Source organism: Python bivittatus, unplaced genomic scaffold, assembly GCF_059951505.1.
Source record: "Python bivittatus isolate LINGU-HERP-01145 unplaced genomic scaffold, Pbiv_v1 ctg000640_np1212, whole genome shotgun sequence".
Lineage (NCBI taxonomy): Eukaryota > Metazoa > Chordata > Lepidosauria > Squamata > Pythonidae > Python > Python bivittatus.
Genome location: NW_028277090.1, coordinates 332,676 through 348,022, shown reverse-complemented (window position 1 = coordinate 348,022; position 15,347 = coordinate 332,676). Strand labels below are relative to the sequence as shown.

The window sequence follows — 15,347 nt, the reverse complement described above, 5'->3', positions numbered from 1 at the left end:
TCCAAGAGCATTAGGGAGCCGTAATTCCCGACTGTGTCCAAGACATGCTTTATTCACTTCCTTGGATAAAGCCTCCTGAGATCTGGGGGGAAAAATCAGACTGCTTTTTGAGTTTGGAGGGTCTTTTCAAGGTGGGATCAGAGTAGTTTGTCTTTAGAAAGCCTCCTGCTTCCACCTCCACTGTGAGATCCTCCAAAGGAGATCCTAAGTGACAATTCTCCTTCCAGCGACATCTTCATGACCCTCCAGAACAGTGTTTCTCAACCTTGGGCACTTGAAGATGTGTGGACTTCAACTCCCAGAATTCCCCAGCTGGGGAATTCTGGGAGTTGAAGTCCACACATCTTCAAGTGCCCAAGGTTGAGAAACACTGCTCCAGAAGGTCAGAAAGCTCTGGACGGAAAGTCCTGATGTGCTTAATCATGGCTTGTAGTTTATTTCACCATGGACTGCTCAATAAGCCACCCTCAAAGAAGGTGATGCCACACACCAAGACACGTGCTATGGCTTGTTAGTCGCCATGGCTGGCTTGCCTAATTCATTAAGCATAATTTGGGTTTTATAAAGGATTGATGGTGGTTTGCTGTGTAGTACCAACACCATCGAGGGGGACATCTCAGCTTGACTTTGTCCCTTCAGCAGCCTATCATGGCAATCCATTCAATTTTGAACTTATATCTGTATGCAGTTAAAAGTAGAGTTCGCAGTTGTTTGCTGGGACTTTGAGAAGTCTAATCTTAGCAGCGGGTGAATGATGGTTCTAGCCGGTTAACACTCATCTGTGAAATGGAGATAGGAGAGGCAGCGGCTTTGAGCAGCTGATTCGAAGGCCGTAAAGCTGCAAGAAGAAGTCGGCTGAATATTCATATTGCTCCGTGCATATTTACGTGCTCCAGGAAATGAGCAAATGGGGAAATGGGGTGTTTATGGAGGAAAAAGATTCTGTTGTCATATTTCTTCTGGAAGAATTCAAGGCAAATCCATGGAGGAGGCAATAAAAGTGCTTGGATTTTGCATGCGGGTGCATAATACATTAATTTCTAGGTGAGAGTCGCTTCCTACTTAATGGGCTTCAGACAGAGGGGCTGGCAGGTAGCTGAGAAGTTGCCAACTGACCAGGAAAAATATGACTTTTGCTTGACTCTTGAAAAACATTCATTGCTGCTGCTGGTGGGTTGGTGGCTGGCTGGCTGGGGTGGAACCAAACTCCGCTGTTACCCCAAATGATGCTGTTCCTCTACATACCTTTATGTGCAGGGCCCCCATCACACAATGATGGAAACTCGATTTACCATGACAGCACCAACATTAGTAGCCACAATGAAATCATGGCTGCTGCAAAAATCCTTCTTTTTCCTTTGGTGCCTGCGGGTGAGGATTCTATATGTTTACTCTTACTAACTAACATGGAGCATAGCCAACCATGGTACGATATCAGAGCTATTTGCATTGGACAAACTAAACCACAAAGTAACCAGCTCCAGATTTGCACAGCATGTTTCGTGATCCCAGTTCATGGGGTTAGCTGGCAGTTGAATCTGTCGGTTGAACCCAGAAAAGCATGGGTCAAGTAAACCATGGTTCAGTTAACCGTGGTTGTCTTGAACATACTGTATATATTAGGTCTCATTGCAAGATCAACTCAAACCAAATTAAAGGTGACCCTTTCACTGTAATTGGATTCTTGCTATATAATTGCTTAATTTCTTAGCCTACAATTGGCACACAGACTGTTAAACCTGGACCAGAAAAAGCCAGCCTCAGGTCAACTCTCAGCCATGGAAACAATGGATGACTTGGGCCAGTCACTGTCTCTCAGCCCAATCTATCTTGGAGGAGAAGGAGAAGGAGAAGGAGAAGGAGAAGGAGAAGAAGGAGAAAGAGAAGGAGAAAGAGAAGGAGAAGGAGAAGGAGAAGGAGAAGGAGAAGGAGAAGGAGAAAGGGAAGGGAAGGGAAGGGAAGGGAAGGGAAGGGAAGGGAAAAAAAAAGAGAAAGAGAGAAGAGAAGAGAAGAGAAGAGAAGAGAAGAGAAGAGAAGAGAAGAGAAGAGAAGAGAAGAGAAGAGAAGAGAAGAGAAGAGGAAAGTACTATGCATATCACCTTGAACTCTTGGTGGAAAGAAATAAAGGTAGGATATAAAACTTAGAAAGGAAGAAACCTTTTTCTCTTGTTCACAAGTAGGAAACCTGGTATTCTGGTATGTCAGTCCACTAAAATAGCCTTGATTAATGACAAGGCCTGAGGAGAGTTGTAGTTCAAAACATCTGAAGGATGCTTCTCCATCTTAAGTGGTAATAAAGCAATCAATAGGCACTTTACACCATGCCAAAGATCAAAATAGAATGGGCTGGTGTTGTATAGTTTGCTTATAGTTCTGAGTGTGTTGTACAAACCCAGAAAACTGTTTTAATTCAGTAAACAATGTTGCTGTCGAATCTTGTGCAAATGGATTGCTTTGGCACGAGGGGTAAACCACATCACACCCATTCTCTTAAATGAGTGGATTTCTTTCAGATACGGGAGGCAGAAAGATACTATCATGGCAGCTGACCATAATAACACTCAACTGTTAGTCCAACTGGATTCTGCATATATGCAGTAGGAAACACAGATAGAGACATCTGCAGGAACTAGTCAAAGTTCCCGCATCCTCCATCTTCCAGTCCACAGATGCAAAAGGAATCCCTGCAATTTGCTGAAGCAGCAAGGAGCATTATCAGCAAGCATAGAGGTTCCAGAAGTACCTTTAAAGGAGTATTGGGATGGTGTGACAGGTAAAATATAAAATGTGTCATCCAATGTAAGCTTGGGGGAAGAGTTTTCCTTCCCAGGAGCCCACCCACCAAAGTAACCATAACCAAATGATTAACAACAACTAAGATTCCAGAAGTTCTCCTTCTCCATCTATCAACAAGGCATAACTACCCTGTTCCATGATTCTGCCATTGTCCATATCAGTGAGGGCTCCGATAAGAGGAACCGGATTGAACAGGGTGGTTGTGGTGGGGGAAAATAGGAGGAGGAAGGAGTATTAGGTATGTTCACTGCCTTGAGTTATTTATTAAAAAATAAGAAAGGCAGGATTAAAAAAAATCTAAGTCTACACCGATTTAGGATAGTTTCAGGACCTTGGAGAGAGGCTACACTGTTTCTGCTGCTTTTCAGGACCATGGACAGCAACCCCACTCCTGAGCTGGAGCTACGGGAGGCTGCGTGGTCTAGTCAGAAAGAGTCTTGGGTCAGATCTCTCTAAGACAGTGTTGTCCAAACTTGGCCACTTTAAGATGAGTGGACTTCAACTCCCAGAATTCCCCAGCCAGCAGGGGAAAGTCCTTGTTGAAGTCCACTCATGTTAAAGTGGCCAAGTTTGGACAACACTGCTCTAAGAGGAGAAATCTCTCTGCTGTTGCCTCTAACTCCTTTAGAGACATTGGTGGGGAATGGCCTCCAAAGGTTTCTGGATCACTGGATGCATCTCAGAGTAAGGGCAGGAATACCTCGCTGGGACTAATGGGGTGAGCTGTGGGATCCCAGGTGGAGGGACCTGCCTGGCCAGGGAGGTTGATGCCATCATTTTCTGAATATCCTTGGCCTTGAGGTATGAGAAGAGCAGCCACTAGCAGTGGGGACTGAAGGATGAAGTTATGTGATCCAATCTCTGACACCATACAACACACTCAACCCTAAGGCTAGGTTAGAAAGCATAATTTATGGGCCCACATAATGTATGGTACTCTAAGAAAGAAACCATATAATGGCTGAACATGCTATCTTAGTTCATCTAACTTACAAAGACCTCTCTCTCTCTCTCTATCGGATTTATATGGCCATCCATCTTAAATACATGACTCTGGGTAGCTAACAATATTAAAAATGATATAAACATCTACAAATGTTACTTTCTTACAACACATGGTAGCTCAAATGATCCAATAATGTATATAATTTAAAATTATGCTTCTTAATCATTGTTTGCTATTTTATTACACAGGTGACAACTGTACATTAAGTTATAACCCATGGGTTGAAATGTTGTTGTATTATTGTTGTTGTTGTTGTTGATGGTGGTGGTTGCACAATCAGCCAGATGTTTAGACCAGATTTGGCATTTTTATCCATCTATCGAGTCCTTCCCAAGGACCTGATATTATTATTATTATTATTATTATTATTATTATTATTATTATTATTACTACTACTACTACTACTACTACTACTACTACTACTATTATCCCAACCCCCTTTAGCCTAATCTAGCTTGCTACATCAATTTACCCCAATTTACTTTTGTTAACCAAAGTTTGGGGTTCAGCAAGTCTGGAACCCAGTTCAAATCCCAAAATAAAAATTGAAATAAGTTAAGACTCTCTTTTCCCCTCCTCCCTCTGTCAAATTTGTGCCCAGGAAAAAGATGGAATAATAATGATGGTTTAAGCAGAGCAAGAGTAATTACAACTTTCACCCAGACATCTGGATGCAATTGTTTTTTTTAATGCAAGTTGGAGCTTGTGTGACATTTGTAACTGCACAACAAGGTGGAACATTTATTTTAAAAACTAGGTTCTCCACACTGGGGGAAAAAACTTCCTCCGGAATGCCTGTTTCTGAGGCAGCTATTAAAAGCACAGAAGATGTGCTAACAAAAAGAAGAGAAAAAGTGAGAGAAGGGAATGAATCTCCTGAAAGCAGAGATTAAAACTTTTTGAACTCCGGCTTATGGCATAGCCTAACTTGGAACCAGGGTGCTGAACACAGATTCAAAACCTCCTGGCTTTGATACACAAGTTGCTTCACCATCTTTTCTGCTGCTGGAGATAAATTCAGATTCTCGGTTTTCAGTTCCTTGGTAGAAGTAGGCTGAAGTTTAAATGGGAGAAGTGGAAACTGCAAAACTACGTTGTAAAAAGCCAGCTTCTATTCAGACTCCTCACGAACTATGAACACTCTTCATGTGCTGAAGATGTTTTTTTCCCAATGTCATCTCTGCTTTTAGTTTGACTTTTCTTGTCCAACTGACATGCAGCATTTTAGCTGTTGCACTTTGCCCTTTAGAGTTTTCTTTCAAAAATAATTTGTAACTTTCTTCCCCTGAAAGACCTCTTGTTTTTCTGACTTCCACATTTCAGTTGGCACCCTTGCTGTTCAAGGATGTTTCACTACAGCCTCAGGTCAGTCTCTCCATGTTCTTCAGACATTGCCCACGAGTTTCCAGCTATCCTGTGCAATTCCCCTTGATACACTCTCAAGCTTTTAAATATAATTCTGTATAAATTTGGGGCAGGCAGGTGGGAGAAAGTGAGTGACTTAAGGAGATCATGCCTGGCTGGATCCCTGATCTGGAACGGTTTTAGGAAGCAAAGGTCATTGCAGAAAACCTTGGTGTGGCTTAATTATCTGCTTATAAAGAGGAAAGGACTGGTGGTTGATCCAACAAAGCTTGCCATACTCTACCTTGCAATTTTGCAAATGTTTTCTGTTTTCCTTTCAGGTTGCTTGAGAATTTCTTTTGCATTTCTCTTTCAGGTGTTTCTCCGCTGATTTTACAGTTGGAGGTAAAATGCAGGCCATCTTTCCTTTACGTTAAAACATCCTTTACGTTTCCCAGCTTGGAAGAATTCCATGGTGCCATTTCTTGGAATTTCTTGGAAACATGGTAGCCAAGAAGGCTGTAGCTTGCTGAGAGAGGATTGGAGAATGACACACTGGACACTCACCCCCCTCTTTGCACCTTGCCACTACCTATGTACAAAAGCAACGGGCTCCATCCAAAATTGCACCCCAATTCTCTTGTCCTTTGGGGTGGGGTGGGGGAAAATCAAAACCAAATGCTCTTTTATCGAATGGAACGGAAGGAGAAAAATGCAAGAGGTAGCTCTTTTATTTATTTGTTTGCTTATTTATTTATTTGTTGCATGACACACATTCCAACGAGGAATACTCATGGGGTGGAGGCGGAGGATACAAACTCCTTTTCCACGGATGCTGTGGTTGGCAGCAAAGGGCCCGTGCCTTTCCCTTTTTTTCAACTTGAAATAATTTGCTTGTGTTGACATGGAAACATTCTGTGCTTCTTCCGCAGATAAAACCCATCCTCCCCCAAGGAGGTGGAATACACACCACACTCCAAAGCCTTGGAGAAGGCCTTCGAAACCTCTTCAGGAGTTACTCCTGAATGCCACCGTGCAATACGGCAGGAGAAGATAACTAAATCCAAGGAGTGAGGACAGGAGCTGCGTTTAATTTAGGTCCGTTGGATTGCATTTAAATTGGATTAAGAACACAGAGAGTTCTTGCCTTGGTTCCACCTGGAATGCAAATCTTATCCTGCTGGTTTAGCATATTCAACAAATCATTGTGGCTTAGGGCTCTGTGATAACCAAGTCACTGGAGCTTGTTTAACAAACCATGGTTAAAATAACCTGGCTTACCATTAACATGCAAAGGTGCCCAATATGATTATCAAAATATCGCAACCTGCCTCTTCTTTTTTTTAATATTTTGTCAAAAACTTTAGATCCAGAAGAACTGGGGGAAACCAGCATGAATCTCCCTCCCTCCCTCCCTCCCTCCCTCCCTCCCTCCCTCCCTCCCTCTTTCTTTCTTTCTTTCTTTCTTTCTTTCTTTCTTTCTTTCTTTCTTTCTTTCTTTCTTTCTTTCTTTCTTTCTTTCTTTCTTTCTCTCCCTCCCTCCCTCCCTCCCTCCCTCCCTCCCTCCCTCCTTCCTTCCTTCCTTCCTTCCTTCCTTCCTTCCTTCCTTCCTTCCTTCCTTCCTTCCTTCCTTCCTTCCTTCCTTCCTTCCTTCCTTCCTTCTGTCACCCATCTGAACAAATGACTCTGGGTGGCAAACAAAATTCAAAATAAAATAAAAACAGTGATAATAAATAGTTAATAGTTAATAGTTAATATTTGCCTGTTTTTCATATTGTTTTCTGTACCTCTGGGATTTTGATGGCTGGGAGCTGGAAGGAAAAAGAGTCCAGCTGGAGCCAAGATAGATGCCTGCCCGCCTAGGCAAAAATATGCTCCGTTTAGCACCGACCTACAGCTTCCAGGAAGCATTTCCAGCACCGGGCAATCTGGCTTCCTTTGGCAGGCCTTGTCACGGACTGAACAGTATTGCAGGACATAGCAAAGGGAGAGCACGGCTGTGGCCAAGCAAAAAATTTAACCTCAATCTTTCTTTTGCTGGCCTCTCCTGCCCTGTTAGCCCTTTGAGTTCCAAAATGGTCCAGATCCAGGTGGGGATTGCAGAGAGGAAAATCCCCCCCCCCGTTCATCCCTATAAGAAAGGCATTGGGGCACTTTTACAGACAAGAAGCACAGCCATGAATACAGATAGTCCTTGCTTAGCGACCGCAATCGGGACTGGCAACTCCATCGCTAAGCACTGGGATCATTAAGCGAGACATCACGTGACCCTGACTTGCGATTTTATTTCCACCTTCTCCATTAACTCTGCTTGTTGCAAGCCAGCTGGGAACACATGAATGGCGATCACGTGACTGCGGAACATTGTGATGGTCATCAATGGGAAGATTGGCTGCAGAGCTTTTTTTTTTTTTTTTACACTGCCGTAACTTCGAATAGTCACTAAATGAGGTGGTTGGTGAGGACTACTTGTACTAGCTCTGTCTTTATTGTAAGGTTACATTAACAGGATCTTGCAAGACTGAAAATATTTCTCCCCTCCTTTCCTTTTACTCTCTGGCAAACTAGGCAGGGTCCCTTCTGAAACGCTTCCCACTTCCCTCTCCTTCTGTGGGCTGAGATACCTTCTGCGTGACGGTCGTCTACTCTGCGGCTCTTCCTCCCGTCTCCCAAGGTCATTCCCACATACCATTGGACCTCCTTCATTTGGGCCTGTTCTGTTGAGTTCCAGACAGAGATATCCTGCTGATGGACACACAGACATGGTCGGGAGCCCCTTTCCAACATTCTGTTGGGTTGGGAAGGATGAAAAAGTGAGATGGGAAACGGGACCATTTTGAGACCATGGCCCGGGAGCAGAACGTTCATTCCTCCTGCACACACGTACATTCATTGCATCTTAATTCAACACTTTCCCCCCCTTTCCATTGTTTTTTGCCCACTGGAGTCAATGGTCCAAGAAAAGGAGAGGATGTAGAGAAACCCAAATGCCAGGAAAACTCTGCAGGTTCTATCGCACTGATCAGCTCTACTGCCTTGAATGAAAACTACTGACCAGCTGATGATTTCAAATATGGAACCATATTTTGTCCTGGTTCCTGAAAGGAAAAATAGCAGAAGCCATCAGAAGGACAGGAGGGAAAACGGAGCACCTGCCATTGGGCAGCTGAGCCTGGAAAGAGCATAGGAAACAATATATTAAGATTTGTAATTGTTTTAGCAGCCTGCATAGGCTTAAAAAACAGCCAAGCCTTCCTCAAGTCCAACTGGCCTAGTGGGATCTTCATACAGACACCCAGGATGGGTTTGCTATTGCCTCCCACTGCAATGGTTTCTTTTCCCCAGTCTAGCCTATGGCCCAGGGATTTCCAAGTGGTCTCCCATCCCAATACTAACCAGGGATGACCCTGCTTGGCTTCAAAGATTGACCAGAGTCTGGTAGGTATTGGTCACCTCCAGAGGCTCAGCTCTTGCCACTGGCTCCCTGCAACTGCCATGGCTTGTCTCAGGATGACCGAGGAGCCGTGAAATGATTCTTTAGGTCTGGGGTCCTGCAACCTTCTTGGTTTTGTTAAGAAAATGCAACACTTATTGGGGGGGGGATTTCAAGGGCCTGTGACAGACGGCAGGATGAAATTACAGGGCTGACGCTGTCAACGGGGCTGCGGGTTGCACTGGTGTCAAGGCCTGGGTCCCAGCCACCTCCCTGGCCACAGAAACACCCTGTGCCCCTCCGAGCCCAGTCTACCTCACAGGGTTGTTGTCGTAGAGCAAAAGAGGAGGATGGAGTGCTATGTACACTGTCATGAGTTACCTGAGGAAAGGAAGGACATCCACCCTAACTGGTAAGTCCATTTCTGTTCAGGTGAGTGGTTAAGAGAGTAGCCTGTATCAACAGCTGTTAAGCTTGGGTTCTGGAGAAATACATGTCGGAAAAGCCACCGTGAGGTGCTTCTCGAGAAAGGAAGTACCATTTAAGGTTAGATTCAGGGTCCCCCAAGCCCCAAGGTTTAAGGTTTGGGCTTTGCACGTAACGGGGACCCAGCCACTGTGGAATCCCTAGGCTGTGACTTAGCGAAGTGCATCAGGTCACTAGGTCTTGTGCCCCATGTCTTGGTTTCAACAATCCACGGCTTCAAACAATGTCTAAACTGAGTTTATGTACTTATAAATCTCTCGAGATAAAGGATAAGCTGTCTCTACCTCTGCCTGATTTTTCTCCACTTTCCCGTTTTTCCCTCTTGGGTCTTCCCAGTGTAAAACCATTTATAGATTCATTAGAGCAAAAGCAATTCATTGTTGTTGTTTTTGAATCTATATACAGCCACTTAATTTTAGAGGCTGCTTTAAGTTTGCGTGTGTGCTTTTTATAAGCACTTTGTGATCCAGATCAAAACCTCAAGCATTTAAAACTTACGAACGCGACGATATAAAGCCTCAAAGTTACTGCTATCGTGATTTGGTTATTAGGCTGTTTTGACTGCCTTAAAGCACTTGATTTGCCTCTGTGAGGCTCTTTAAAAGCTTGTCTTCTTTTCAAGAAACCTAATCGGAAAGCTACATATTTGAGTTTTCTATTTTTAATTGACGGAGATTTGAATTATGGAAGCCACGCTCCATTTTAGACAGATAACGGCACACTTGCAGGGGCCCAGCCTGTGCAGATGGGCATTAAGTGTTTATGAAAGCTGTAAATATCCTGAGACAGCCCTCTCCCCTTTTCTCTCCCCCCCAACCCAAAGCCCCAAAGAAAGCAGACACCAGGATTTGTCTTTTGTCTGCAACCATCTGGTGCATAAAAATTTATTCAGGTCCACAGTAGTCAGTTGAAACTCATACGACTGAATAGAGATGTAGGCTAAGGGGAACCCCCCCGGGGGGAGAACGGGCCCATCGCTTTGTGAAGAGAGACTTCCCTGCAAAGCTCAGCTGCTGAGAATTTGCTCCGGGCAGTGGGCCCGCAAATGCGGTAGAGAAGGGAAAGATGGAAATACAAAAGTTCACCTCGAGCTCGTCTCTGGATGCAGAGGGACAGGGATTACCGAAATCTCCAGGGAATCCCAAAGGGATCGGAAAGATTCCACATGCAACGCAGCTGGGGCGTGCCACTCAGAGCAGCAATGGTGAAAGCCCGTTTCTTTTAAAATCTGCCTTATGTTGCAGTCGAGCTCACAGGGACGATGGTCGTAAAGCTGGGCCCACATGGCGCCACTTCCAAGCGCAAATGGATAAACGTTTGGCGAACCGCCCTTCTATTTTTTACAAAAATGCTCTGCAGAGGAAGCTCTAGGTCTCTCCTAATACACTTGCTTACTATCGGTGGCGATTTCCTCCCTACCAGAATTTACCACGGAGGACTATTCAACAATACGACTAAGCCACACTGCCTTCTCTCGTGGTCCCATCCAGTTCTCTTTCTGCTCGGGAGAACGAAGGATCAAGATTAGGCGTGCTTTTTACAAAGCAAGCTTCAGGGCCAGCAACCACCGAGATATGGTGCCCATGAGGGCCCCCAGTTCTGCCAGCAGGGACAGTTGTCACTACAAACCCTTTCTCCCATCCGGTGTGTTTCCCCAAATTCCTTCCCCAATTTTCCCTTTGCTCCTAAGCTACTATAGGTAGTAAGCAGCATATCCGGGAAGGCTAAGACAGGGCCAGGAAGAAGCTGATAGGAGTAACTCTCTCAGCCCCACCGGAACAGCATTCCCCAGCAACTCCTTTTTTTAAAAGCTAAACAAATGAGCAAACCACACTTTTGGAAAGCAGATGGAATGTGCGTATTTAAGTCCCTTGGAGTTACCCACATACCCAGGAAAGGAAAAATGGGTTTATAGAAGTTAACACACTCTCTTTTTGCTGCTGAATTGTGCACTGGAGAGGCGGTCAACTATGTTCGCAGAACTAGAACAATCACAATCTGAGGTCATGAAGGTGCTCCAACCTGGCGCCCTCTAGAGGGTTCCACTCCTTACTTGCAGTGTAAGTTCCTTTGTCCCTTGTCCCTCCCAATAGCGAAGGGAACTATGTTCTGGCCCCTAACAGGTAAAGAAGGCTGGATTGAAGCTCGCTCTTGTGGTAAGGAGCAAGGAGGGCCAAGCGGCCACTTACAACAGGCTGAGGACAAACTGGGTCCAGGGATCATCTAACCCAGAAGAATCCACTGAAGTGCCTACCAAAACGAACAAGGAATGCAGTGAGCAAGATCTCACCATGAGCAGCAGGCAGACCATGATTCTGGAGTGAAAGGCTCAAGAGCTGCCAGGGAATATCTGAGTCCTTCTCTGCAAATCCTACAAAACATGGAGCTTGTTCCAAAATACATCTCTGGGAGACGACAGGAGCCTTCTCCTGAAAATGACCCATCTTTTAACAGCAAAATGCTTTGGATGATAACCTGCTTTTCCCTTAATGATTATCTGAACAAAAAAAAAATGTGGCCACTCTCCTCGTTAAACCCATTGTCTAAATGTGCCTATTTCTTGCAGACCAAATGTACCAGGTGTTCTGTTGGGTTCAGCTGGAAGGCAGGAAAGAAGGCAGCCTTTTGTGGGAAGGAAGAATCAACTGCAGCTCAGCAGTTGACTTCTTGGAATTAAAAGGCTGCTGCTTGGAAATGATTTTGGAGGTCCAGCTGAAGCAGCAGAAGACAATAGCTCAGTTATGAAAAGGACAAGTAGGAGCCACGGTCTGGAGAGAAGAAAGAACAGGGCCCAGTTTGACCAGGAGACTAAAGAGGTCCTACAGATGACAAAGATCTACAACCAAAAGCTTGGCAGACTTGCCAAAAGTCCCCTCTGTCAGACAGTTGAGGTTATACTTTGGAAGTCCTACTTTCTGGAGGAAACCTTTTACTGGATACCAATAGCCTCCTCCTGGTTTATCATTAAATTTCTCCATGCCCAAAGCTTTATTTTGCTTCTCCTTTTCAGATGCTTCCTACTCCTTCTCCACTGTTGCTAAATAGCGCCGCTAGCTTTGCACTACAGTGGATGAAAAGGAAAAGAGGCCAAAAATGGGGATGGGGGGGACGGGGAGAAAAAGCGATGGGGCAGCCGGTGAGCTGTGACGTACTGGTGAACGTGGGTTTTGACATTTCTGCTGCTGGTCATACGAAAGGCAGTTTGTTTTTTTTAATGGACAATAAAGGCAAACAAGAATTTGCGAAGCAGATTTAGATCGGATCCTATCCCAAGCTTCTTAGGCTACAACCTGAATCAAAGATCCCTGTAAAAAGGGGAAAGGTGAGAAAATAAAAATGGGAAGGTGGGGGGAGAGATACTTGTTTAAAGTCACATAGAAAAACACCAGGTCAAGACCTAGGAACCAAATACTGATGCAGTATTTCCTTGGCACTGATTCAGACCAACATACAAAGCTTCTCTTAAGTACATTAACCTACCTGCAAGCCATCCTCTAAGGCAGTGTTTCTCAACCTTGGCCGCTTTAAGATGAGTGGACTTCAACTCCCAGAATTCCCCAGCCAGCCATGCTGGCTGGGGAATTCTGGGAGTTGAAGTCCACTCATCTTAAAGCGGCCAAGGTTGAGAAACACTGCTCTGAGCAAATGTGAACATTAACCCAGGGTATAATGGATGCAACTAGGCAGTTTTCTGTTTTATTTTGGTTCATATATTTGGCAGCAGAGGTCACAACTGTGCACGTGTCTGCCTCCTGCTTCCACGCATGGCCTGGTTCATCCTTTAACAGCTCCCTGCCTTTCTGGCCTGCGGAAGGAATCTAACAGGGGGGAACCTGGACTTAACAGAGCCCCATCAAGGTAGCAAAGGACGGCCAACCTAAAACCAGCAGCGGTCTGGCTGAGGATGGGAAGAGCCAGATTGAAAGCCCAGAGAAGGAACTCAAGAGAAAACCCCACTCCCCGTCCCCAAAAGGACCAATCGTGAAGCGTGCAAGAGCTGCGAAGTAAAAAAACCCAAAACCAAACACTTTCCTTTTTTATAATTTCTTTCTGAGATGCTTATGGGACGGCACAGAAACCATCTTTTCCCCATTGAATCGTGTACATATTTACACCGCTGTGTTTTGGAGCCCAAGGGAGGGTTAAGAAGTTTGCAAGTGGGGTTGAAGCGGGAGCCCTAGCCCCCTAGCCCACAATGGCACTGATCCATTGGCTGAGGGGGCCTCTGTGACCCCCCCCTTCCCTCCCCTCCCCACTCTGAGCAAGAGTCTGGGATATTGGAAAAATCTGCAGATGATTATTTTCCTGGAGCGTGGAAAGACATGGCAGGAAAAAAAAATATCATCTGTGACTTTTCCATGTGCTGGGTTGCTGAAGACATGGAGAGGGGGTGCTCCTATAATGGATTCAAGAATCCTTGTGGGGGGGGGCAAGTCCTAGTTGCTTCCTCAACGGGCTCCCCGGTTGCTTGAGCTGAAAACCTCCCATAACCCCCAAAATCTTGAACTAGTGAGAGAGAGAGAGAAAGAGAGAGAGAGAGAGAGAGAGCAGACAACCAAAGAGAGCAAGTCTGCATTTTGGTTCTCTGGACTTTACTGGAACCTCTGCAGGCCTGGTCCAGAAGAATGATCCCAACCTAACCAAGGCAAGAGGAGTTTCCAAGCTGCCGCAGAAACGACATAGATGCCTTACACATGGGTGTGCAACAAGATTAATGTCTGTTTCAAGAGAGAGAAGTTCAATCTTAATTCCCCATCTTTCCACAACTCCACATCCATGGAGGTTCCTTTGTTCTGCGTTTGATCCATCCCCAAGAAGAAGACCTGGGTGAAACTCCTTTTTGGAAAAAGGGCTTCAGAGAATCCCAGAACCCTGCGTTCCCCCCCCCCCACACACAGGAGCTCAAGGATAGACTCCCAAGCAGGAGATTGAACAGAAGGGCCAGCCCAGAAACCAGATGGAACCATAAAGGACCAACCCTTAGTCTCAGCTCTCCCCAAGACAAGTCTCCTTAAAAACATTTACCAGATTGCAGTAGCTTCAGCTTCTGAAGAACAGCCAAAGATGGTTAAAAAACAAATCAGGAGAAGCTGAGATACTCGTAGGAGCTGGACGGCCCAGAAGATATCTGATGCTATGGCTTGACAGGATTGGGGACATTCCCTGAGTGAGAAAAATGCGAGTCTTGCCCATGCCAGCTAGTTGACTGTGATGATTTCTGCTGATGCTGGTGCAATGCTTGTCATCCACTCCCATCTGCAACCTCCACCCCCCCCCCCCGGGAGAAGCCGAGGGGGTAGTTTGTCCTTCAGTTGGCCTTTTGTCTTCCCCTTGCACACTTCTTTCTGGCCTGGCAATGTGCTTGAGGCAAATGAAGTTGGTTAACTGGACTTGGGTGGGGAAAAAAAACCTAGACCAGGGAGGAAAACCAACAGAGATCCCCATGTCCTTTCCTTACTCTACTTGTTCTTTGACACAGCTTTGTAGAGAGTGACTCCCACAATGGTGGCCACCGCGGCTCCCAAGGCAATTCGGATCCAGAAGGATGAAGCGCCCAACTCAATGTCGTTCAGGTGCCTGCAAGACAAAGGCAGCAGATGTGGCTTGAAAGCATCTGGAGGATCACATATTCTTCATCCCATGCATTTAACATCAAAGGTCATGACTGAGGAAGAAGGAGCTTGCCAAGATCTTGATCCTGCATCATCCTATGCTTTGCCACTCCTATTTATTTCAGCAGGGAACATGCAAGAAAACCTCTGAGGGTGATCCTCTGAATGAATCTCATGGGCACACTGGTGCTGTGGGGATTTTTGAGCATAAAAATATAAGAATCGATCTAGAAAACCTATAAGAACAATGCAAGCTGAAGATGGACATTTCCTCGCTTCCCACCACTGCTTCCCTGCAACTAGTATTTGGAGACAACTGCCTCCAACCCAGAGGTTACACCGAGTCTCCAAGACTGACAGCCCTCAAGAGAACTGTCATCCTCCCTGAATTTATCCAACCCCCTTTGAAAGGAATGTAGAATCCACTTTGATAAAAGAATGGATGAGCCATTAAGGGAAGAAAAACAACTCAGTCCAAGGAAAAGTGGAAAGTGCGAGAAAGAAACTCAAGATAACCTTGTCTTAGCATAAGACAGGGACAGAGAAACTCTGGTAGGCTTTCAAGATACCCTGCACCAATGAAGTAAAGTTCTAGTAGTCCTTGTAGAGCCTGTTTCCTGACCTGGCCTATCTCGAAGGGGTGACACCCTCTAAGTTAGTGGCCTTCCCA

At 45.3% G+C, this 15,347-nt stretch overlaps 1 protein-coding gene across 5 annotated transcripts in view; it reads right to left on the bottom strand.

Moving 5' to 3' along the window:
• Nucleotides 1–6,812: 6,812 nt before the first annotated feature.
• Nucleotides 6,813–15,347, bottom strand: part of RHOT2 (ras homolog family member T2) — a 33,128-nt gene continuing 24,593 nt past the window's right edge. For 3 of the 5 annotated variants that reach the window (XR_015797969.1, XR_015797971.1, XR_015797970.1), the window contains exons 19-20: nucleotides 12,725–14,642; nucleotides 9,897–12,579 (exon numbers count right to left, since the gene is read on the bottom strand). Coding sequence is in view for 2 of the 5 variants with exons in the window: in XM_088150988.1 (XP_088007114.1) it covers nucleotides 14,525–14,642 (118 nt within the window). In the remaining 3 variants the exon portion in view is untranslated. Of the gene's footprint in view, nucleotides 8,319–9,896; nucleotides 12,580–12,646; nucleotides 14,643–15,347 lie in introns of those variants that run through there. The other 2 variants (XM_088150989.1, XM_088150988.1) reach the window with 2 other exon arrangements.